The sequence below is a fragment of the Contarinia nasturtii genome, unplaced genomic scaffold (assembly GCF_009176525.2).
Source record: "Contarinia nasturtii isolate CC-2019 unplaced genomic scaffold, AAFC_CNas_1.1 Cnas_scaffold_78, whole genome shotgun sequence".
NCBI classification, from domain to species: domain Eukaryota; kingdom Metazoa; phylum Arthropoda; class Insecta; order Diptera; family Cecidomyiidae; genus Contarinia; species Contarinia nasturtii.
In genome coordinates, this window is record NW_022197436.1 from 297,978 (window position 1) to 324,765 (window position 26,788).

Sequence of the window (26,788 nt, forward strand, 5' to 3'; positions counted from 1 at the left end):
AAATCTAACATTACAATATCAATAGCTAATACCGGTAATGTCTTTTTACAATAACAATGTGTTACCCGTATTGTTAAAAATCTAACATTAATATTGAGACTTTTCAACACAACTTTAAGTTGAAAATATATTTACAATAGATGGAGTTTGTGTCTGCTCTAAGCTCAGCGTTGAAATTGATTGGGTTGATGAGCAATTTCAATGATGAGCTTATATAATATATTTAAAACTTAAAGTTGTATTGAAAAGTCTTTTTATTAATGTTAGATTTTTGACATTAGCGGCAGCGTTGAGTAACACATTATTATTGTAACGAAGCATTGTCAGTAATGTTATAAGAATAGCAATAGCTATTACTGGTAATGCTAGAATCTAACGTTACAATTGTAATGACGTTACTGTAATGCTTCGTTACAATTGTAATGTGTTACTGTAAAATGTAAATCTGTAGTGTTACGCACGGGTTCACATCCGACAACTTCAACGCACGATTCATGGGCCCGATTACTCCGACCGATTAATATCCACAGTGCGTGAAGTTTGTTTATAGCAGATATTAATTAACATTCTTTTTTTTCAAAAAGAAATCGTTGGGTGCCAAATCAGGACTGTACGGTGGATGACCCATCAATTCGATGTTTTGAGTGGTCAAATATTCAGTTGTTTGATGAGATGTGTGAGAGCTTGCATTATCGTGATGAAGAATTATTTTGCGACGGCGGTTGTTTTATCTTATTTCACCAAAAACTTCGGACAAACAAATGGTGGTATACCAATCAGAATTGACTGTTCTACGATCCTCTAGTGGAACTGTTGCCACATGACCATTTCTCCCGAAAAAACAGGCGACCATTTGCTTCGAAGTGCTTCTTGCTCGAACAACTTTGATGCACCTCGATTGAATTTCTTGAGCATTTTTTTACACCAATTCACTCGAGCTGTTTTTTGCTCATCGGTCAATTTATGTGGGATCCAACGAGAGCAAACTTTTTTCACGGCCAAATGTTCATGCAAAGTCTTGTGTATGCTTTTCATAGTAATGCCCAATGATGCCTCAATCTCACGGTATGTCATATGACGATCTTCCATTATCATTTTTCTGAGAGCATCGATGTTTTCTGGCACAACAGCACATTTTGGACGACCTTCATGGGGCTCGTCTTTGAGCGAACGCCGATCATGATTGAATTCTATAAACCAGCGATATACAGTGGCCTGGGATGGTGCTTCATCGCCAAAGGTCGAATGGATTTCATCGACGCACTGTTGTTGAGATAATCCACGTCGAAAGTTGTAATAAATAATCATACAAAAATTTTCACGAGTTAATTTCATTTTTTCTCTGAGACGCAATTTAGATGTTACTGTAAACAATACAAATGACGATCGTATGACAGAACGTTCTGAGGATGTTTAGGCTAAAAAATGTCAAACTTTACGAATATGACAATGGTTTGCATCTAGCAACGTCAGTGTTGCCAATTCTCAATAACTATGCAGCAACCTACGTATATGTTCGAAAGTTGTGGTAAATATTTAACACATTTGGCAGAAAAATCCAAGACGTGAATTGCATGACGATCAAAGTGATGCCCAATTTATGTATTGTCTTTATAGATGACCATATGGTTAGACATTGATTATTACAATTTGACTTGAAACGTGATCATTATTTTATATATTTAATAAATTTACTATTAAAAAATTCAAAAAACTTACATCGTTTCAATGATAGTTAAAAAAAACTAACGAATAATAGGAAAATGAAAAGAAAATGATCCAAATGTCAAACCGTTGGGACAAATAAGGACATTTAAGAAAAACTTCAAATTATAGCAAAATATTTCTGTTACCCATGTGAAAAAAGATTATCAAACGAAAAAAAAATCTTCTAATGTGATGTGCATTATGTCCATTTTTGATTTATTTCACCTTCCGCTGTTGTTGCTCGATAAAAAACTACGTTTTCAAATGTAACCTTTTAAATAAAACATCATAACACAAAGTACAGTTTTAAACTAAAAAAAACGGAAATAAAACGCTGTTTGTTATTTTCTATATTCAACTCATTTCTTTATATTCATCTTTGTTTGTGGTTTATAATTTATTTGTCAAATATAATTTGTGTTTAAGACTTACATCGACTTGTTTGTTCTAAACGTTTAGATTTGTATAGGCGTGTTTTTCTTTCATTTCATCATCCTCCCTCTCACTCACTTCCGTGTGAAAGACAGAGTCCATGAAATTTGTATTTTCTTCTTTTTTTAAATTCATTTTACACAAATATTCTTCAATTTGTCTCGCAATTTATATGTCGCAGGTTAAAGATTGTTTTTATTTCATTTATTCATGTTCGCTGTGTTGTATTTCTATTAAATAGACTCATTAAGTTAAATTTCTATGATATAATTAAATAACGTGTTAGATTTGTATTCTCTTCATTGTTATTTTTTGTTGTTGTTGTATGATTTTTTTTAATTGGTTTTCTTCTGTTCCGTTTATTTTTATCAACCCATCTCTGTATTGGGCATTGATTCTTTGCTTTGATTGAAACTACAACGGAAACGTTTTCAATTTAAATTAAAAGAAAAACGACGTTAAAATCTGATTGAAAATTGGGAAGAGGTGTTGCTGATTGGAAAAGGTATCTGGAATAAGCTATCCTATCGCACACATAATTTACATGTTGAAATGTATTTATCGGAATTCAGAATTTAAAAAAATTGCCACGCCTTTTCCAGGAGGAGATAATTCAGTTATTGCTTTTAGATTTGATTAATTGTATCTTTATCATCGACACCGGATGTGGCAAATGTGCCAAATTATGGGAATTGTTCATTATTTTGTTAACACGGTAACATTCTTATTTATTTTGTGTTTGCTTCTTCAGTAAATTCAATTCGTTTTCTTGATCGACATTTCGACTTTTAAATACCGACCGTTATGGTTTCGGTTAGACTTTTTTTTCCAGTGGAGCATATGTTAAATATTGTAGCACTTACATAATTTATAAAATAAATAATAGCATAAGATATTAAAAATAAACGTAAATGATCTGGATTGCTGTGGCTATATCCAGTGAAATAACTAAATAAATCGAAAAAAAATTGTTAAAGAATACAACGTTCCTTTAGGAATATAAAAAAAATGATTGAAATACATGTATCAAACTATCTTCGCTTAAATTTCATTTTCATTATCCTCCCGACTTTTTCTGTGTTCATTTTTTCACGTATGTGTGTTTTCGCTTCGCTTAATTACATTGTATTTTTATTTACAGTTTCTCATTAAATACATAATTTGATTGAAATGTGGTTCATCATTGAACTTGTTTTCTTAAAAATGGGTCTTTTACTTGATCTGTTGTTTGTTTCACTGTGCGTGCGTGTTGGTGCATTTGATTTATCAAAAGGTGTTCCATTTCGTACTTTTTCCAAAGACGCACGCCTGAAACAAATTGCCTTTTATTTATTTATCTCTTTTTTTCGTTTTTTTCTTGTGTGGGTTGATTTTTTTTCTTCTAATTTTCATGTTTATAAACATGCCTTCATTTGTTACTGGCTGAAGTTTGTCAAATCATGTTCGTTGAGTGATAGCTAGAAATCATCGTCGCAGGTATCTTCGATCTTAACGCAAACCTGACCTTCACGCAAACCTCATCTACGCATTGGATTCGCATTCAACATATATGGATATCCTGAGTACATGGGATTTTGTTGAACGGCCGCAGCACGTTGTAGTGCGGCTGGATCTTGATACTGTGATTGCATGTTCATGACATTGGCCATATTTGTGATTTGCAATTGGCTCGGGTTATTCATAAATTGTGCCGCCGAATTGGCAATATAGCTACTCGGTTGTTGTGTGGTCATTCGATAACCATTCAGCGCCGAACCATATGGTGAAATGAGATTTGCCGACGGTGGTGCATTTCGTGTGGTTCGTGAACGTTGTGTTGATGCAATGTTTGGTGTTAAATTTGGCGACAAATTCGGCGGTAGATTCGGGCTTGCATTTTGAATGTGCGAAATATTACTCGAATAATGGTATTTGTGATATGGAATCGATGGAATTTGAGCAGCACTTGGTGGCGTTGGTAAATTACGATTTTGATTGACCAAATGAGATGTAGGTGGCGGTGGTGTCATCGTATTATGTGGATGATGATTTGGCGATGGTGTTAAATTTAATGAAGCCGCCGGCGGTGTATTGCACGGTTGCACAATATCCAAACCATTTGTTAATTGCTGCAATTTTGATAAGCTTGATACATTACCAGCTCGTGAATCCTATTTTGTATGCGAACATTCAAGAATTGTTAATACTTTCATCAGTATTTGATGATTTCATAATGAATTCAGTGGAGAAAATACTTACAACACATGGATTGGCCAAGTTGGCATTGTTGCCAGCTGCACCAGCATTATTTGCACCAACTGAAGCATGCATTTGTTGTAATGTTGGTGTAACGGACGGTGTTGGGGTTGGGGTCGGAACTGGCGTATGGGAAACTAAATGACATAATATTGGTTTGATTAATTTCAATTCAAAAGTTTCGAAATCAAAACGAGCTATCAAATCAACAATGCTTACCTGGCGGAACGTTTGGACTTTGTCCATAAAAGTTTGAACCAACCGAACAGGATGATGGTGATGGTCCCAATCGTTGATGTGGACTTGGCAATGGATTGTGTGTTGTTAAATTGGAATGATTACCGGACACACGATGTTGAATGACCGATGTCATTGGCAATGTACCGTACGAATTTGGTGATTGTGCCGCATAATTTTGTGCCGAACCCATTTGTGGAACGCCCAAATAGTCATGCTGTTGATGCATCACTTGGTGATGACCATGGACCGGTGCGCCGGACAAATGATTATTGTATTGATCGATTTGCTGTACATCAATGCCTTGTTGCTGATGCACTTGTTGAGCTTGATGTTGGTTTTGTGCTTGTTGATGTTGCAAATGCACTTGTTGTTGCATTGACATTTGTTGAATTTGTTGACCTAGAATACATAAGTCAAATGAATGTTATGCATTATGTTTCTGATTTTAATTGGTAAAAATGGTCTGTATTTTACCTGCACCCGGGCTGACCATTTGCTGTTGAACCGTATGATTTGGTGTGGCGGTTCGTTGAGCACGTTGTGATGAATGTTGCTGTTGTAAACCTGGTGTTGATGTGTTTCTCGCTTTTGGCGTTGTCGATCGATTATTTGTGGCACGAACTTGTTGTGCAACCATGTGTTGTTGTTGCTAAAAATTGCGAGGCGTTTTTGTTTTATTAAATGGTCAAATGAAGATGTTATTTAAATGGAAAATTACCTGTTTCTGTTGATGATTATTGATGGCAACCATATCATTTGGACCAAGTTGATAGCCACGGCCCGAATTCGATTGCTGTTGCTGTTGTTGATGATGTTGAATGGCCATGTGAAGATGTGCTTGGTTCGCTTGCTGTTGCTGAATCGAACAATCGGAGAATTGATTCATTTGTGAATGTGACACAACGCTCGGTGGTCGTACATTTTCAACCGAATTTTGCGATGCGATATCGCTCGCAATACTGGCCGGTGATTCAAGACCCAAATGTGCAACATCCAAATCGCATTGACCATAATGATGCAAACTGTGAACGGAATTGGTCGTTGAGTCTGGTGTATAAACGCCCATTGATGGAATGTCAGCCGTTGGTGATGTGTGCTGTTTCAATTCGGTTGTATTACTGTTCGGCGTTGTATTACCCGTCAAATCTTGTTGATGATGCGCATTTTGAATGTGATGTTGATTTTGTTCAACGGCCAATGCGGCTGCTTTCGTTGATTGCATCATATTTGGATTGAGTGCATTATTTGTATTCATCAAATTATTGGATTGGGCCGATATGGCATTCATTGCATTTTGATTTTGAACCATATGTCCCGATGGACTCAAATTATTTTGCAAATTACCATGACCTTTTTCATTGTGACTCTTTTGATGGTGATTTTTGGCTGGATATAAATAAAGAAAAGACAATGTGGTTATGCTTTTGGTTACTTTCAGCAGCATAGGCGTTGACGCCAAGAAATTTGGAAAAAGTATTCTTCTTCTTCTTCTTCTTCTTCCGTTCTATAGTTTTTTTAGAGTTAGGTGGGTCATCTCCAATGCCCATCACACAATTAAATTTGATCCAAAAAGCCAAAAATTCAGTACATGAAAAATGTAATTACCTTTATTTATCTGATTCGCATACATTGACGAAGATTCTTTAGTTTTGTTCATATGCTCTTCTTTAATACTTTTGTTGGAATGCTTTTGATCATGGTTCGAACTTTTTCGCGCTTGCGAAGATGATTTATCACGGTTGTGCATTTGGTTATTGTGTTGCGGTGGCGGTACCGACTGTTGCTGCTATATAAATAAGAGACAATTCAATTAAAAATTGAACACAAATCCTCTGCTTTAAAATTGTCTAGACCGTAAATGAACTGAAATTCTTTACCTGTTGTTGATGATGTTGCAATTGTAAATTCGATTGAAGTTGCTGTTGATTTTGCTGATGTTGCAGCTGATGCTGAATATTTTGATTGCCGCTAGATTGTTGAAGCTGAAAATCAAATGCAAACTAAATTTAATTTTTACCATTATCTTCGATCTTTATTTTTTTCATATAAAAAAAAAAGAAATCTTCAAAACATTGAAGATTATTAGACGATTTTGATTTGGTTCTTACCTGTTGTTGATGTTGGTACTGTAAATTCGATTGGATTTGTTGCGTGTTCTGTTGTTGTTGTTGTGATTGTTGTGCAGCTAGTGAATTGGCGGCCAGATAATTGCTGGTCATGCCACCGTACATCGAATTGGCCAAATCCTTATGAAATTTTGTTGGTGATTTTTGTGTGGCCGATGGATCCAAATGTGGTATATTATAACCCGAATGATAATTGTATGCATCCCAGGGTGATAAATTATAATACTGATGTGCCGTATGATAGTTAGGTAATTGATTCATTGCAAATTGTGGTCGCATCTTATTGAGATCAGTGTCAATGTTACCGCGCATTTCCGATTGTTTCTTTTCCGCGCTATTTGATTTCTTATCGCTTGATGTCGATTTCTTTTCGGCGTTGCCATGCCGTTTTTCGCCACTGGATAATAATGTGCCCGAACTGCTTGACATCAATTCATTTGAAAAGTTTTTTGACGACGACGTGGACGATGAATTGTAACCGGTCGTTTGTTTGCCAGACGAATCCCGTTTGGTTGGTGATTCACGTCGCATTGTGCTTTCATTTATGTATCCGGAATTTGGTTTAATTTCCGTTTTCGATTCACGTTTTATGTCATAGTGCGATGTTTGACTGCAACTGCTCGATGTACTCTTTTTGTGTTCACCACTTTGACTTTTACCGGACGAATGACTTTGTTTTGAGGTGGCGTGCGATTGTTGTTGTTTGTAACGACTTTTTGTTGATTCGGTGCCGGTTGATTGTTGATTGCCGTTCGACGAATGCATGCTGAGCGTTGCTGTGTCCATTCGATTTGGTTCTTCTTTTGGTTGAATGATTGTGTTTTTTGGTGGTGTTTTCATATCATGTTTATCTGGTAAACGCAGTGATTTCTCCATCATCGATGACGACGATGACGAGGTCGATAATGTTGGCGGTGAACTGTGATCCATTTTGAATGGTTCATGTTTTGTTTCAATTTTGCCATCCGATTTAGCACACTGTGGTGTTTTGGTCGGATCAATGCGTTGACAAAAATCCTGCGTTGTCGTTTTAGTTTCATCGTTTTTTGACACACCAATCGTTGAACCGCTCAAGGGCACACATTCGCTTGATGATGACATCGGTTCGTTTACCGATTTAATAACACTATTCTTTGAATCACGGGATTTCTCTGGACTCAATTGCACACCGGTACTTGGTTGATTCGGTAATTTTTCACGCGGTGAAATGTGCTCGGTTCGATTTACTGGTACTGCTTTTGACTTAGTCGCTTCACCACTGACAGCTTCGAAATCACTGGCCGAATTTTTGCAAGTATGCTTATTTGGACTGGGTTCTTTTTCAGTTGCATCAATTTTGCTGGTGACATTTGTTGATTCGCTTGACGGACGAACGGTTGGACTAGTTTTTGGATTTACAATGGTTGACGATGACAATACCTTTTCAGGCAAAACTTGTTTCTCTGTTTTCGTTTTATGTTCATTACTTTCTATTGTCGTTGGTTTCGTCGTTGCCATTTGGTGATCACTTTTTACGGGCGACACTTGTTGTTTCAATGCTTCTTGAGATTCACTTTGAGCATCAACGATTACATTCGGACGACCCACTTCAATATTTGGTGATTTAACAACATTTTCATGGTTTTTATTCGGACTGATAACGGTCGTGGATGATGCACTCTTTATTGGTGAACGTTCTTCGACATTTTCATTTGTCTTGACCACAACACTTTTTACGTTATGCACCGTTGATTGTTCGGATCGCAATTGTTCATTTGACCACTTTTCGTGTGGTTTAATTGGTGAACTATTTGAATTTGACGATTGACACATTGCAACTTCGGTTGTTTGTTTCTCTTTCACAGGAGACGCTTCTTTCTTTTGCTCAACAGAATGGATTTCTTTTGGCGGTGTCACAGTGTCCGTATGCAATCGATCTAATTTTGAATAAGTGTTTTTCGGTGGCGATGAGAATTTTGGCGGTTCATATACGGGCGTTGTGTTTGTTGTATCATCACATATTTCCATATCGTCACTGCCAAGCTCATTCGCACTACCGGCATCGTCATCTTTTTCGGTTGATGTCGGCGGCAACGGTGGCGGCGGTGCAACGGGAATTTCAACCTTTGCTTCCGAAGCGTTTGTCTTATTGATGTTTAAGTCTTTTTCATCCTCTTCTGACTTTCGTTCTCTCTCCTTATCTTTGCGATCATTTTCATAATGGTCTTTGCTTTTGGTTTCTTCTTCTAATCGTTCATTGGTGGCCTTGAATTCGTCACGTTTTCGTTCATCAATTGTGGGGATTTCAACGCTTTCAATTTCATTTTCAATAATTTTTTGTTTCTTTGTCTTTTTTGCAACGGCAACCGAATGTCGATCGCTTATTGATTTGTCGCTCAGTTCCGGTGCCGGTGGAACTTTTTCAACAACGGGATTATTTTGAATGGTAGGCATTAGATTTTCAATGGTTTTCGATGGCGTTGGAACATTTGCAGCAGCCGTTGAAGTGGATGACATCGGTTTGTCACGCTGTTCGAGCGAATACATTTTCACTGATGAACCTTCGACCAGTTTTTTATCCGCATTTATGTCTTTAAGTGCAACCATTAGTTTTTTCTTATTGCACAATTTGATCTCTTCTTCCATTTCATCGTCAGCTTCGGCCGAATACTCATCATGCGGTTTTTCGCATTCGCTTTGATTGATATTTCGTTTACCGCGTAATTTTGGTGTTGTTGCAATCGGTTTTGTCTCCTCTTTGACCGGTGTTACACATTCAGGCGCGGGTGTAAGGGCTGATTTTCCAGACGACTCTTTAGACGGTTCACTCGTCGACTCATTTGTGAGATCAACTGAAGATGACGGTTTGATAGGTCTGCGAATGGGGGGAAAAAAGAAATGTTTTAAATAAAAAAAACGGTTCTGAAAAGATTAATTTATTTTTAAATGATATACCTTTGCTCGATGGCGCTATTTTTGGCCTTTTGCATTTGCATCATTTCGGGCAATGTCATTTGTTTCTTATTGGAAATTTGTTGATCATCGCTACTAGTTCCACCGTGCGAATGATGCGGTGTTGATGCGCTAGCCGAACGTTCAGACGATGGACTTTGTTGTCGTTTGGCCATTGCAGCCGCAGCTGCAATTCGTCCCGATGTTCGATGACCGTGCATTTTACTCGACAATATCGGTGAGCTTCGTTTGCGTTTGCCACGTTTACCGGCTGCCTTTGTAAATATATCGGCAAGCATTGTTTTTGATTTGCGCACGCTAATCGGTTCATCTTCTAAAACGCTATCGATATCATCTTCCGATTGATTTTCAACCATTGGCGGTTGCATAATCTCTTGATCTTGAATACTTTGACCACGGCTTCGTCTTGAATGACGACGTCCACTACGTTTGTCGTTCAATTTAAGGAATTCATCGCCAGATGGTTCGGAGCTGGCAACCGGTGAATTTGATTGTTCCTGAGCGCTAATATTTCGCGATGAACGTCGTTCGACCATCGGATGATTCGATTCCTTTCGGTTGCTCATGCGATGCAATCGGCTCGATGGAAATTTTCGTCCGGCATCCGTTAATTCTGACTGTGAATCTGATTCAATAACTTGTTGTTTCGGTTGTTTCGGTTTGCGTCCACGACGTGGTGCTTCAATTTGTTCACATTTAATGACGGGTTGTGCAATCAATCGACTATCACGATGTGATTGCTTTTCGACCGATGGTGTTGTTAATTTTCCATACCGTGTTATTTCCGATTGACTTGTTCGTGGTTCTTCTTTGATACGAACTTCAAGTTCACTTGATTCATCGGTCAATTGAACACCGGCCGTTCGACGTCGTCTATGAGTTTTTTCGGGTTCAATGGTGGCTGTGTCCTCTTTCACACTAACACCCGATGTAATCGAACGTCCACGCGTATGTCGGCTCGGTGTTGTAGCGCCGCTTGAATCACGCATGGTTCTTTGTCGCTTGTGTGTTGTTGTCATTGCTTCCATTTCATCGACGTTCAATGAAATCTTTCGCTTCGATGTACGATGATCATCGGTTTCCAATTTTGTGGCACTTGTGTGATATCGTGTTCGTTTCGTTTCGCCCAAATCTTTGGCCGGCGAAGCCATCTCAATGATCTCACGATCACTGCGTCGTCGACGTGATTCTTTCACCGGTGTTTCAAGCTCTTGTGTATGACGCAATACCAAATTCTCATTTGATGCACTTTTTGGTTTGATATCAGCAAAATCGTTAAATTTCATTGGGCGTATTCGTCGTCGACCGGACGACGTTATTTCTATATGTCCTGCTGTATTTGGTGGTGTTTCAAATTGTGCTTTTTCCGCTTTTTGAGCGGCCGCATTTTCGGATCTTCTCGGTGGTCGTCCTATTAATAACACATATTCAAATGTTTAAATTAGAGAGTTTTTTTTTAATTTCGTTTCACTTTAAAAAAAAGAAACAAAATTACTTACCCAATGGTTTTGGTGTTGTTTTGGTGGGTGATTTCTTGGAACCGCGCATTCTCTTTCTAGCCACTTCGGCTAGAGTAAGATCGGGTGAGGTACTTTTGTTCGTTTCATCCACTTGCATAGTAGATTCATCTTCCGAATCGCTCTTCAACATATGCAAGGCAGGCGTTAGTAATGGTGTCCAACGTAAACATTCTGGATCGATATAAATGCGATTTTTCTGCTTCAATGTTCGTTCATGATATGCACTCACTTTATCCCAATTTATCGATAGTAAAATTTGATATTTAAAATCACCATCACGTTTAACGCAACGTACAAAATGCAATAGTTGAAATGCGAGCGCAATATCGGGTACATAGAGGCCAGTTTCGTTTGCGATTGCTTGCAATGCAATTGGTTGACCTCGATTTCTGTACAAATAATCGAGTACGACTGATTTCCAATAGGCATGATATGAAACACGTCCCAAATCTGACAATGGTTTCTCGGGCGTGCCCGGTTGCCCCTCTTCGCGGCTCAGCAAATAACTAAAATCGATTAGGAAACGTCCAAAACCTTGACGCTGATACTGTGGCATTGTCATGATACATGACACATTATACTTTTGTGCACAATGTTTTTCTTTTGAAAAATAACCAACCAAATGGCAACCTTTACGATCATTTTTCGTCATAACATAAAACAAAAATGGCTCAACATCATAATACAATGTTTTATGATCGAGAAACAGCTTTGCGAGCAGGCACAAATTTTGACAATACAATTTATTCACATTGCCATCAACTTCGAACACCGATATATCTTCGCGACGATAAATTTCGGTTCCGGGTGGATGACGCCATGTACATTTTTCCTGATGACGATCCAATACGGCTTTGCTTTTACTGTACTTCAGACAGAATTCACAGAGGAAGAGTTTTGGTAGCCTGAAAATGATTCGTGAACGGTTAAATATTTGTTCAGTTTTGAGTGGGGCAAGAAGTCGAACTCGATTCACATCACTTACCGTGCATATTCCTGTGGAAATGGGCTTGAATACCATGTTTCAATGTGCCATTGTCCAAATTCAATGGCAGACGGACAACGTGCTTGGGCGGCCATCGCCAGCGATGATGTTGATAATAAGCATGTGCTTAAATTTCCGGTGCCTTGACCAACAGCTAAATTTATATGGCCACCGTTTTCGTTCATAATTTCCGTTACTGTATCAACCGCTTTCTCTTGCACCTCCTTAAACAAATCGGCATCCTTTTGTGTCACACCCGGCGGAAGTGGTTGTTTTTCTATACAACATCCAAACGGCAAATTGAAACGAAAAGAGGAGAAAAAAAACCGAAGCAAATCACAATTAGTAATAATCGTCCATAAAAAAGCATAATAAAAATGATTGTAAATTTTGATTTAAAAAAATAAAATTAAATTAAATGTTAACAATATGACAGAAAAAAAAATAAAACGAAAAAAAGCTATTGAATTTCGCGTGTAATTGTTTTTCTATTCTTTATTATTTTATTTATCATGCACATTTTTATTTTGGAAATGGTTTTGTTTGTTTTTGATGTGAGTGTGCGCACTGGCAGTTGAAGTTTTTTTTTTGTTTGTTTATAATTTGTCATTTGGATTTGGATTTACTTGAGAATTTAGTCTCAGATATGTCTGCTCGTGTTTTTGATACGAGTGTGTCAAAAATGTGTAGATGTGCTATTTCTCAATTTGCCGCGCACTCGATCAACCATGGACCACATACAATTTTACCGATGCATCTCAGCAAACTGAATTCATTGATTTTTTGATATAAATTTGCTTTTATTTTGAATTTTGTTTGTTTGTTTGAGTCCTGTTTGAGTGCTGATTGAGGTGAAGGTGCTATTGCTGTGCTCACTGCAAAAGGATACATTTTCATTCGTTGCATTCATTTCAATTGCACATCATTCAAATGCCGCTCTCTCTCTCTCTCTCTCAATTTTTTTCTCTTTCGCTCTTTTTCTCTCTTTTGCAGTTGTGCATTTCACTCATATTTTGATTGACAGCTGATCTCGACCGAACCCGGCAGTTTGATTGAAGCTCTCACATGATCGATACATTTTTTTTGTTCAATGTGATTTCATTTCGTTCGATTCTGTTCTCTTGTTTTGTTTTTTTTTATTCAATTTATTCAAAAGTGTTTGGTTGCAATTTGGCAATGTAATAGCGGCGCCGCAAATCAAAACAAATAATACAATGCAAATCATATTGTCGCGCTTCACCCTTCCCTTCTTCCACAATCACGGATATTGCACACGAATTTATTTAAAATTGAGGAAGATTCTCATTTGAAAAGGATAGTGGTGTGTGTATCTGTGTTTTTTTTTTTTGAAGAAAAAAAAAGTATCGCATTCGCATAATAATTGTTTGGTTTTTCAAAAATAAAGGCATCAATAAATTGAGATATATATTTTTCGGAAATGAGTCAGAGATTGAAAGTGAATAGTACAATAGTTTGAAATAGTTTGTCTGTCAAATTGGGATCTTGTTGGAGCCAAACTAATTGAGAGTGAAATAAAAATGTTACATATATGAATGTTGGTCTTTCGCCAGGTGTCACCGCTATTCGGATTCGAGTGCGGTTCGTCCTTGGTTGCCGAATTGGCGCACATGAGATTAGCCGTTCGAAAGAGAAGTTGGGTCTCAAGTGGTCCGGTTGCAAAAAGAAAGCAATGCAAGATAAGATGAATGTTCTACGCAAAATTTCCTCAGTTTTTTTTTCACGAACAAAACAAAAATCAAACAAAAGATGAAGAAGTTTTTCGAAAGAAAGAATAAAAAAAACAAAGCGATCGTTGATTTTGATCAAAGTGTGATGTGTCACTTGAAAAAAAACGGTCATAAATGGCAACGATCAATGTATGACGCGCGTACGTTTGCTCATTCGCTTACGCACAACAATCAAATCATATCGAATGCAGCGCATCAATCAACGTCGCCTGAAGCATATAAATCTATCAATTGGCTGTGTAAGTCGGTGTGTGAATGAATGCGCACAAATGGTCAAAATGCAAATTGCAAAATGGTTTCTATTTGGTTCATTACACGTTCTTCTTCTTTAACTTGAGCGGTGAGTGCATTCGAGTTAGTATGTTTTTTTGGTTTGTTTGTTTGTTTGGTTTTTTTTTTAAAACGAATTTACGGTATATGTAAATGTTTTTTTTTGTTTGCTTATGGTGAATATGATTATTCTTACCCATTGATTGATTTTTGTTGTATGGTGGCGTGTGCGGTGACAATGACGACAACATTGGATAATTTGACGACATTCCTAACGGATCAGGGATTGATCGTACACCGTGCCTATGGCTATGGTGATGATGGTCACTTTTATGATGGCCGATTGTATGATCAATCCCTGTTGCAACTAGCGAGGCAAAATCCAATGAATATTTTTTATCGGATTGATGTGATGTTGATGGTGTTGTCTTTAAATAGGGTATTTCATCTTCGCTCGATGAATCGTATCGGATTTTATTTGGATCAAGTGGTAGCGATACTAATGCAACGCGTCGCGGTGTACCTCCCATTTTATTATTACTTGCATTATTTGAGCTTGTATTATTATTTCGAATGCTATTGCTATTGTTATTTAATGAGGCGCTGGATGCAATGCATCGATTCGTATCCTGCTTTGAATGCGAACGCGAAGTATTGGAGTGTGATTGCTTGTTTGTTTTGCTATTATGGTTATTGTTTAAGCGAATTTTCGATATGCTGGCACTGCTATTGCTACCGCGATTGCTACCAAAACTTAGCGACGACGACGACGACGATGACAATGCGCACGTTGTCGATGTCACCATCGTCGTCGTCGCATTCGACGTTGTCGTTGTCGTCGTCTTTGGTCGTGTGAATAAATTTTTCGTATCCATCGTATCGCCACTGTCGCATACGGCAAAAGCGTTTAATTTTCGATTGTTTTTCGATTTAAGAAAGCTACTAAATTCAGTCTTTTTATCAGGGCGCGCATCCTTCAATTGATGTTCGTTGTACTCTTTGTGGCTTTGTGATTTGGTTTTTCGTCGGCCAACTGATTTGCCATCGGTTGCGGCACCTTTGTTCGAAAACATTGGCATCAACAGTCGTGACGAATTGGTTTGTTGGTGTTGCTGCTGTTGGGCTGATGATAGTCGTGCATTTTGGCCGGATGACGATTGATGTGAGCTTGTTTTAACCAGTGACTCTTTATCGACACCATCAAAATTACCAAAAACACGTTCACTTAAGGCATTTGTTGAACGACGAAATATATCGAAATTCTTTTTCGCTTCGGCCGCAAAACCCCATGATGTACTTGCATCAACAATTGAATCCTTCGATCTGGTGACGGTGGTATTTTTTGAACTACCACTCGATGTTGCAACACCAGTATCACGGCCAGATGTAGTTACAGTTGTACTAGCCACAGCAACACAACCAGCACCACTTGCATTATCATCATTGTCATCCATATCCGAATCTTCATCCGATGACACTGAATCACTGTTGGACGAACTGCTATCGGAATTAAAGGAACTGCTTGAGCTGCACGATTCAGATGAGCTATCACTGTCTTCGTCGTCATCGTCTTCGTCGCTGCTTGAACTTGTTGCTAAATTTGAATAGGGAGGATAGGGATTATGGTAACATTAGTCATGGAATTGCCTAAGATTGAATTGCGCTACGTATGTTTTGTGTTTATGTATGTGATTGATTGTGTTTATGTTTATGTTTGTGTTTATGTATGTTTATGTGAGTGTATGCAATTTTTATGCGAAAATGTCGTTGAAAATCATACGAATACGAGCGTATTTTGTTCGTTTTCGCAACATTTTCGAACAACATCACCGCATATTCCATCCCATTCTTAAGAAAATTCCATGAATAACAAAAAACCATAAAGAGATCTCGGGTCGAGAGTGTTACCTGCTCGATTTGTTGTTGCTGAGTTGGTTGAAGTGGGTGATGTTTTTTGAATTCGTTCACTATTGAATGCCGAATGTCGAAAGAATTTCTGCTTTTCTTTTGACATTCGTACATTCTTTCCTAAATGGGGTTGTAGCGAATGCGTGGCTTGTGTATCCCCGATTCGACTACTAATCACTTGAGACGAATTTCGCGACGCAACTGAATGTATTTTGTTGGAAAAGTTTTGTTTACCGATTATATGGGAATCATCGAAGTCAGCATCGTTGCATGTTGTCCGTTGCCTCGTATCAATGTCAATATCATCATTTTCCTCTTCTTCGCTTTCATCGTCCGATTCATCATCTTCATCGTCGTCAGATTCATCATCCTCTTCATCATCATCGTCGTCGTCGTCGTCGTCATCATCATCGTCACTCGATGACAATCGACTTGAATTCGTTGCAGGTACAATCCTTCGTCGAGCATTTGTCGATTTCTTTGTATGCGAACTACTACTGTTGAGTGGCGTTGATGAAATCAATCGTTCCGATATTCGTGACGACGTCGTTTCCGGTGTTCTAAATGTTGCACCCTGTAACATTGAATCCAGCCTATTTTTATGTGGAAAAAAAATACACACACCATTAAAAGATTGTTTGATTTTAACATGAATTTCTCTTATTGTCACATTTCATTTTGCTTTTTTGCATTCAAACCGAATCCACCATCAGATCGATAATTTACCTCAGCTGTTTCTTTTTATCGACACTTTTTTGTTGTAATTTATTCATCTTTTTTCTTGCACACAATGGTGAATTGGCTGATTTACGACTAGACGATTTTTTCACTTCATTATTATCATGATGTTCTAAGCAATGACGACACCTATTGTCAAAAATAAGCGAATGGAAATCAATTTTAAAATTTAATTTGTGTTATTATTATTTATTTTTTGTTTGCAATGTTTACCTCCATGGGCACTTTGGCTTTTTCACAGGCACTGGATCTAAACAACATAGATGGTAGCTCTTATCACAAGTACAACACGACAGCAGACAGACTCCTTTACTATTACTATTTGAGGCGGACGTTTTGCATGCGCTACATGACGATTGGCATTGTTTGCAAAACCATTTGCTACCTTTCTTTACAAGAATCGATAGTGGAACAATATTTGATGCTAGATTTGCCAATTTACTTGCGCATGATGAATGTAACGATGTACCACAACCACAACACGAACTTAACAATTCAGCCGTTCCGGTTGGACCTTTTGATGCTGTACCATTGCATTGGACACATACGCTCGTTTTGCTTGTCTGTTTTTAAAGAGAAAATATAAAAAAAAACACAATTAATAAATCATGTGATTATTTCAATGAACAATAGCTACTAAACATTCATTCGATGACAACAACAACAACAACAACAACAACAACAACAAATATTAAAAAAGTGCAACAAAAACAAATCATTTCGCTATTTGCACGATCGATTAAGAGAATCAATATATAAATGAAGGCTTAATAAATAAATATATATCTTTTGCATCAAGACATCTCTCGATGAACGATTGCATTTTAGCTTTCATGATCAATTCGGCTCTGCCATGGCACTGACGTGCATGTGTATGCTGTGTACATATTGGAATCGTGATCGATAAACAATTTTCATTTCAAGAGACAGAAAGACTGTGCGAGGAAGAGAGTGGGAATTAGGGAGACACACACAGAGAAAGAAAGAGCGCGCAAAATAAACCAGTTTTCTTGGATTCTCTTTCACCGAGCGAGCGGCGAAAAAAAATTCATTCGATTTGTTCCTGACGTTTATGTTCGTGTGTATGGTGTATATGTTACAGATCGATTGGATTTTATATATACTGTATTTGAAATGCCATGCATTAAATCCGTTGATCGAAGTGCATATTTTTAAATGGTAGCAAAAATTCCAATCGATTGCAATTCATGTGGTGTATAAAGAGGACACTGAAGACTTTAAAAAGTGCAAAGGTACAGTGGCAACAACAGCAACCGAAATTCGAATGTACAATGGAATATTTGAATCATGTCATAAGTGCCATTCGAAGGAGGGAAACCAAATTGTCCAATTGTTATGGTTTTTAGTCTCTTTTCAAGTGAGACAGAAAAAGAGCAGAGAGTCAAATATTAATAATGCTCACAATTATCAGGAAAACTGTCAAGAGAGAGAGAGAGATAGAGAGAGAGAGAGAGAGAGAGAGTGAGAGAGAGAGGAAAACGTCGCCACCAAAAAAAACTTTCTAAACGATTTAACAAAGATTACTGCAAAACACGCCAACGACAAAACAATCGAACAAAATCGATTTGTACAACCATTTTCTCCATATCTATCATATGATGTTCGATTCAAGTATAAATGAAATCAGAGTTTTCACAAGCAACAACACACTTAATTATATGCATGGTGTGCAAATGGCAACGTATTATTATCAAAGTCACCATATGTGAGCGCAACACGATTTACAAATGTCCCAAAGTAAAAGCAAGATAAAAAAGCAACTCGAAAAAAAGAAAACAAATGCTCGGCGAAAGGTAAATGATGAAAAAAAGCAAGTGCTCGGTTAAAATTGACATAAGGTTCATAATTTTGAATTGATTTGTCGAGCAAACAACCAAAAACTCATACACATGTTGTTTTCTGTATACAGGTTAAAATAAATTTTCCACAATCAATCGATATCTGACGTTTGAATGCAATTTTAAGTCAACAAATATCTAGGTAATGTATAAATCATGGAGCAGTTGTGTTCGCACTTTCTTCGAAATAATCATCAACGTCGCTCTGATTTGATTCATTTTGTATAAATGACGAATGTGAATAGAGTCAATTTACAGAAAGTCATAGCGAAAGAGATGAATGGAAATCGAAAAAGAAAAAAACACATACACACCAGTTGAGTCGAAAAGACGAATCATTTTATAGTGAATGTATTTAGCAAATAAGTACTTTGACACAATAAAAGTCACGCATCTAGTTGCCGAGTGCTGTTTACGCGAATATAATTTTTGCGCGCAACTTTTTCTCTCTTTTCTAAAATCGCACATTACTTTTGAATGGTTTTCGTTTTGTATATTTTGATTTTGGTCTCACTCGCCGAGCTAGTCGACGGTAATGCATTCGACTTCCTTTATATCGGCCAGAGTGTGTGTGTGCGCATATAATGGCTCACTTATAAATTCAACAAACATCTGAATAAATAATGATTTGAAAGGAAAAAATAACGCCGAAACGACTTACACTGAGAGCGCGTGTTTCTGCAAACAAAAGGAACGCATATACATGCAGAAAAGAAATATATGTATCCGTTTTATTACCATCACTCAAAGTCGTTTGCATGCCTCTTTAAGCACAGTGAATAAACAAAATGAAAAATTGCTATGAAAACGCGTATAGACATGCCAACAAACAAACAAACTTTTAAAAAAATATGTTTTAATTAGCAACTCTTTTCAATCGTGGAATTTCCTGAGTCATTTTTGGATTATGCTTTGCATGACGATGATAACCAATGACAAAACATTGTTAATAGAGCAGCTGCTGTATCAACGATCCATAGAAGAATAAAAACGCCAACAAAACGACAAGTGTTGACAAATTGCACAATTGCTTAAGAGCGTTGGAGCTTGTGTGAAACACTTTTTGCTCAGTTTATATTGATTTGAAACACATTGCAGCTGAAGTGCCAATAAATCATCAGTCTCAAAGAGTGTAATCAAAGAGTTTCTTGAACCGGAGAGAAGTTCTTCTTTTAATAAGAAGAAAAAACTATGAAACGTACGCATCCGATTTTAATCAAACAGCATGCATGACAATCATTCGATTTGAATGGTTTTTCGTGTGTATGTGTGTGAGCATAGGGAAATTACAAGAATTCCGTTAAAATTGCTTATATTTGTTGCCATTATTGTAAAGTGTATGCATATTTTTACGCTGCATGCAAAATACCGAGTGAAAGTCAGCATATTAAAAGGTTAAATGATCAAAAGTCTGATTTGCCCTCCAAATTAAATGAAAATAAGTGAACGACAACAATCGATGGCGATGAAAACACGTCTCAATTGAATGTAAAGAAACGTTTCAAATATAGTATGCATTAATTCCGCATGCAATTGTGGATGAGAGCAACAAAAAAGGTGAACAAGAAAAAAAGAGAATTTGGTGAGAAATGTTATTTGTAGTCAATGTATGCACAAACACACACTCACATACACAAGAAATGAATACATTTTCTCTTTAGCACAGCTGACGACCTTTTGTCCTTTAAAAAATGTTATGCACTTCCAAAAATATCTGCAACAAATATCGATCGAAGTATAAAAGCCGCACGAATGGTATGGTGAATTTAAAGAGAGAGAGAGAGAGAAATGGCAGAATACGAAAAGCCAATGTTTGCGATTTATTTCGAACTCTGTGTTTGAATATGTGTTAGCTAATAAAATGGTTGCCCACCAACAATGCAATTTCCTTTGCACAATAGAAATATCCCAGCAACCGAATGAATACCTTTCAGAAAATGAATTTTTCGGTCGGTCAATAGAGTCGATATGGTGTTTGTGTGTGTATGTGTGTCTGCATAAAGAGAATCGACAAACCAAGCATTGGAATCGTACTTTGTGTGAAATGCATGCATTCACTTAGTTCACGTATCAACAACAGCATCGTTCACCGTATCCCGACCTTTTTTTTATCTTCATTCGTTTACTCAATTGTAACGTGTTCTTCTCTGTCGTTGCGTTTGCAATTCATTGTCATTCAGTTTTTGGATTTGTTGTTGGTGTTGGCACAAGGAAGTAGCAATCAAGTTTGGTTTTCCATTCAAATTAAGCGATTAACATCAACCGCATTCATCACAGCATCGTAAGTAAGCCAAACGATCAAATGAATCAACGCAACTGTGCTCTCTCTCTCTCTCTCTCTCTCTCTATTGCCATTCCTCTCCACCTATCTCTTGCAGTTCGGTTACATTACAATCCGTTGATAAGATGCAACGCACTGGCCGTTGCCGTTAAATCGTACAATGACCGGTGCATTGCAACTGCGCGTACTCTCTCTTTCTCTCGCTCTCGCTTGCTCTCACCCATTCTCTGTTTGACATTCAAAAAAGCTATCGAATAATATTTGACGGGCTCTATACTGATTCAATAGTGGCAGCACCAGAATCAGCACCGAATAAGACGAACACAACCAGTAAATTGTGCGAAGCGAGAATTTATGCAAGCGTTGATTTGCAGGCAACCGAGAGATGAGATACACACACACAAGCTATTACATTCTATGAGCATTTCTCCACAATTACTAGCTACTCATATTTTCACGTTTTTCGTTTCAATTCTAGCTCATATATGTACTTTCACCAATATGTATATGCGATACGAAGCGCATGAATTCGCAGGCATTCTTACTTTGTTCCATAATATAGCTCATTAAATTTTGCACATTCGCCATTTGCCTTGCGTTCTATCTATCTCGCACGAAAATGCCGTTGATACACGAATAAACATGTGTGTGTGTAAATTTTATTTGTGTTTTGGATGAGCGCACTTCACCTCGCATGCATATAAATATCTCTCTCTCTCTATCTCTTGCTCGCTCGCTCACTAGTTTAATGCAGTTTCACATCTTCTCTAACTACATTTGACTCAAAAAAATTTGTGTTTTAATTTGGATCGATTGAGACGTATATGCAACGGGTGTTGTCGAGACATTTTCTCTGGTTCAAATTTTTTTTTATTCCCAAATGATTCCCTTTTGTTGCACTAAATCAGCAAATATTCCATAATGAACTGACATTGAATTGATTACATCTCTGTGAATTGAAATTCAGAGAAAAATGTCAACAACAACAACAAAACTTTCAATTCAACTGAACTCATTTGAATTCGCAATCTCCATTTGCAATCGGCGATCACCTGACAATGATGCAATCTTATAATTACTGCGAAAAAAAAGGTTACTCAATACGTTTACGATAGCATGATGTTTATTTTAAGTCATGCGTACATAAGAAATTGTCGCGTAAATATTCATGTAAATTACATTACGCGTGTCGAATTATACGCGACTGCCATACGCAATTGGATCGCAAAATGGTTTGGTGAACGTGCCGCCGAATGAATTGCATAATGGACACGGTGGAATGTAAAAGATATGAAACATCGAACCAAAATCGATCGTTTTGAATCTCCCTTCGCACATTTAAATCTTGAATAGCGGAAGAACAACTCATTATTTAAAAATTTGATTATTTTTTTATTGTCCATCAAACAATGACTTAGATTTTCAATCTTTTTCTTCGAAATGATTTCCAATTATTTTGACTTCATCGATTTTTTGATTTTGGGCCGAATAAATATTTCATGGGTCGTTTGCTGTTTTTTCTCTTGGTATAATTTGTAATTAGCATGTCCTTTAGCCGGTTTTAATGATGATTCGGCAATAAAACCCTTCTGACTACTCAAGATAAGCAGATTAAATACAGTCTTCAGTTCACAATATAGAACAAAATAAATCAAGAGATCTGTGTTTTCTGATTCTTATTCATCGAATTTTACATAAATTTCACCTACTGTGAAACATTTGAAGAGAGAAAAGGTAATTGAAGAATGAAATTCACGAAAAGTAAAAAAAAAATATTAATCTTATCAATTGGAAAGCCTGTTTCAAAGAATTTGAATTCGTAAATAAGCTCCGGTTGCTGTACGTGATAAACACGTTTTTGGTTGCGGTATATATTACACAAAGCGTTCGGTGAACTCTCACACAGCGTATTGCATTTATGTTTATGTTTTCAGTGTAAGCGCTTAGTGGCAGTTTGTTTAACGTTGATCTGCCATACACATAAATAAAACATCAATTACGCCCATCACTTAATTGCACATAGAGTGTTTGTTGGGAATAAATGCTTGTTAAACATGAAGTACCACTTCATGGATGGTGATTTATAAAGAATTTTTGAGCACATAATATTTGTGTTTATGACGATTGGATTACGTGTCTTTGATTTTCAGTTAAATCAAATATTCATTCGGTATTCAGGTATTCTACCTGATTTAATTGCATTGAAATATATTCTATTCGATCAATTTTGACCAACCACAAAGAGGAACTATCTAAATAAATTTTGTGTTGTGCTAGCTGAATCATCATTAACCATAATTATTTACGATTTATGAAACTTTCGGTTGGACTAATTTATCAAGGGACCTGAACAACACACATATTTTCGTTCTTTTTCTCTCCACCTCCTTCATTTACTCTCTTTTCATTATTCAGCGGTAGCCTTGTCGAATGGAAGACACTTTATGTATGTGGCGTTAAGTGCTAAGTTTTTTTTTTCGTTTCTCTTTCGGTCAAGATGGATCACGAAATGATCAACCTTAAAATGTGTAAATGAACCACATCAACCGGCACACAAATGATAACTTGGAAACAAGCTAGAATTCACATCAGAAACGGACAGCAATGGCCAATGAAATTGAAAACAATAGCTTTGGATTTATGTGATTTTTTTTCATTCGTTTCGAATGAAAATGAAAATAAAGTTATCTGTCGGACACAATGTGAGTTACATAGTTCATGGAATATGCGATGTGCGTGTGAACAGGTATGCAGCATTGAAAGGGTTTTAATTTTCAACACATTTATGCATAATTTATTCATATTTGACTACATTTGTGTGGAAATGCACACCCGCGCAACCAGAAGAATGAATTATTTCTAGTTTTTTTTTGAAGAGAAGAAAAATAAAAAATGGACCCTGAATAGCCAACATGAACAAAAAAAAATTGTGAATAATATGTAAATTATGATTAAATATCATGTGAATGTGTCGTAATTTTTTTGTTATTCGACTTTGTTACATGGATGGCAACGTTTGTTCTGTTCGAATTAAAAAGAATTAAAAAAGAAAACCTATTGTAATCCTCGACTTCCCTCATCATCGTCGATATAATATCTGTTTTCACATTTGCACAAATTGTAATTTGCGCAAGAGCACTTGTAAGCACACAACAAACGAATTGGAATAAAAGTCAAATGGTTCTGTCTACTTACATTAAGCGATGTGCCGATGAATGTGTCTGTGGTGTTGGCCGTTGTCAGAATGGATTTATCGTTGCTGCTGTGACTGGTGCCGGCTATTGAACTATCACCTTGTGATGATGATGATGTGCCGGGTTTTTTCCGTGGCGACGTGGAACGTCGCTTTCGCGGTGATGTAAGCGACACTTTACCCACTTTGTACAATTTACCCTCTTGCACTAAAAACTCTTTGGACACGGCTGTTCGCAGTGCATTTTTAACAATTACCCGAAAATCAACGGTATCATCGGTCAACACAATATTGTTTGATTTTTGTACATAAGTTTCGATTTTTTTCGCATTTGAACCATCACATTCGCCAAGCTCCCGTACCGCTTTTACCACTAGTCTTGTTATATCCGTATCTTTAGAAATATTTACACTTTTACGCGCAACCGGCGCCTTATACGAATGTAAACCTTTATTATATAATTTTATAACGGCACCGTTTGTAACAGCCTCTTCCAATTTTGCAGCTACAATGTCTTCGTGAAATTTATGGTGGCTGCCGATTGCTTGACATATTCTCTGTGTAGATGGTCGTTGTTTTTGTGATCGAATCTTTCGTATCGCCTCCAAAATCCATTCTTGCCAAACTTCAGCACTTACGTCTTGTGAATCGCCACGCATTGCGCGCGTCTTTTTCGGCGTTGCAATTGGCGCGCACCCAGGACTTAACAAATAATAAACTTGATTTTAATTCTTTTTTATTTTTTTTTTTCTTCTTCTTTTGTTTCAATCAATTTTTTGGTTGATTTTTTTAATTGGAGGTTTTTGTTTCTTCACTCTCCCACTTTCGCACTTTCTTTTATTTGTCGCTCCAAATGTTTCTCGAACCAGATTTATCGATTCACGTTCTTTGCCTGCACTTCAATCAACGGTCTGTTTTCCAGTTTGGTTCTATGTTGGAAGAGACACAAGAATCAACAAATTAAAAACGATTAAAAGTTGTCAAAAATGGTTAAAAAGCGGTTAAAAACTCAATTTAAAAAATAAATGTTGTGAAATTGTACTTGACAATGAATGAATGGACAAATTAAGTGAAGCAGTTCTCTTCAAACCATTTAACATTGTTTGTAATTTACGCTAAACTGTTTGTTTTTCCAATGTTCATTTCAACAAGGTGAAAAAGTTTTAATTCCATAAAAGTTCGAAAAAAAAATATCGAGAGATAATTCAACTGCAGTTAAGCAAGTATCAAATCGCTTATGAATGAATCAGTTACGTAGAATGAGAAACAAAGAGACTGGATCTTGTGCATTTGCGCACGTGTTTTTTTGTCTGTTGGCAACAAAGTTGCCGCATTCATATTTGCTTTTCCTGTGGAATTATTGTTACGTATCATTCATTCGGAGAAAAAAAAACCACACAGACTCACACTCATACACCGAAAATAATCACCGAATCGAACCATTTTTAATGGGTGTTGTTTTGGTTTTGTAAAAAACATGAAAGGCAATAACAACCAAATTCGGCCGAGAGCTTTTTATTTGAATTATTTATTAGTTTTGATGTTTGGTGGTGTTGTTGTCGTCGTCAAGGATTTATTGCATGTCGCATGTTCTTGTGTCTCTTATAATTTCTCTTCACTTCGTCCAATCTTATTATTCGTCGCAACAACATTCATCGCCTACCGATCAACTATTGCACAATATTGCATTTCACAAGCAAATTTTCATTTCTCCTGTAATATTCAAATCTCTTGGAAAGTGAGAGGCAAAAAAAAGTCGGTGAAAACTCGCCTGCTACCCCGTCGAATTTTTCGGAAGAGAATCGATAACTGACAACAGTCACATTATAGCTGACTGATTGACTACTTTGATATAATATTGTACGAAAAGCCAATAAATTCAATCGATTGTCCCAAATAAAAGTGAAATGGTTTGCTACTGTGATTTTGGTCGAATATCGGTTTTGTATGGAAAATCAATCACAGTCATCCGATTAGCTCATCAAATTAGTCAATCATTTTATTAACACACGAGAAAAAATTAATAATAATAAAGTTCAACGAAATGTCGCTGTCGCATCGATTTTCATTCGATTTGGTTAACTGTCATTTTAAATAATTGTATTTTTCTGCATATAATCAGTTTATATTTGTAATCTGTTCCGCTTCTATGGATTGAAAATGTGTTCATGCGCTGGATTAAGTAAGTGAGAGGTAGAGAGAGAGATAGAGAATATGCTGGTAAAAATTGATGCAATTTAATTGAAAGCGACCACGAGTGTATGAGCAATCAGTGCACGTTTTATTTTTATGCTATAAGCATTGCGATTTTCTTCCTTCCAAAAATAGAGTAAAAAGAGTGTTGTTGTTGCTGTTGTTATTTTTGTTATCGTTCTCGTCATGCTTACTCTCGTCCATAAATCGCTCGTTTGTTCGCGCGCACATTTGCCTTTATCGACTGCAATTTGAATGAAGTGTCATTTGAATGTAAGCAATAATCCATTTCATACTTTTCCATTATTCAACAGAGCTATTTTTCAATGAGTATACATTTGTTTGTGTGTGTGTGTGTGTGTTGCTGAGTGAAAGGGATAGAAAGAATTGTGAAGCTGCAT

The 26,788-nt window shown here is 36.9% G+C and overlaps 1 protein-coding gene across 11 annotated transcripts in view; it reads right to left on the minus strand.

Annotated features, from left to right (window-relative positions):
- Window positions 1–2,049: 2,049 nt before the first annotated feature.
- The window catches only part of LOC116337714 (histone acetyltransferase KAT6A), a 35,427-nt gene continuing 10,688 nt past the window's right edge, over window positions 2,050–26,788 (minus strand). For 6 of the 11 annotated variants that reach the window (XM_031762542.1, XM_031762514.1, XM_031762562.1 and 3 more), the window contains 16 exons: window positions 24,197–25,123; window positions 17,075–17,424; window positions 16,850–16,990; window positions 16,124–16,716; window positions 14,412–15,809; window positions 12,198–12,474; window positions 11,192–12,117; window positions 9,675–11,103; window positions 6,723–9,594; window positions 6,492–6,614; window positions 6,220–6,400; window positions 5,333–6,000; window positions 5,089–5,263; window positions 4,594–5,013; window positions 4,378–4,511; window positions 2,050–4,289 (listed from right to left, as the gene is read on the minus strand). In XM_031762542.1, coding sequence (XP_031618402.1) covers window positions 3,657–4,289; window positions 4,378–4,511; window positions 4,594–5,013; window positions 5,089–5,263; window positions 5,333–6,000; window positions 6,220–6,400; window positions 6,492–6,614; window positions 6,723–9,594; window positions 9,675–11,103; window positions 11,192–12,117; window positions 12,198–12,474; window positions 14,412–15,809; window positions 16,124–16,716; window positions 16,850–16,990; window positions 17,075–17,424; window positions 24,197–24,853 — 10,977 coding nt within the window. In that variant the 5' untranslated portion in view covers window positions 24,854–25,123 and the 3' untranslated portion in view covers window positions 2,050–3,656. The remainder of the gene's footprint in view (window positions 4,290–4,377; window positions 4,512–4,593; window positions 5,014–5,088; window positions 5,264–5,332; window positions 6,001–6,219; window positions 6,401–6,491; window positions 6,615–6,722; window positions 9,595–9,674; window positions 11,104–11,191; window positions 12,118–12,197; window positions 12,475–14,411; window positions 15,810–16,123; window positions 16,717–16,849; window positions 16,991–17,074; window positions 17,425–24,196; window positions 25,124–26,788) is intronic. The other 5 variants (XM_031762589.1, XM_031762571.1, XM_031762599.1 and 2 more) reach the window with 5 other exon arrangements.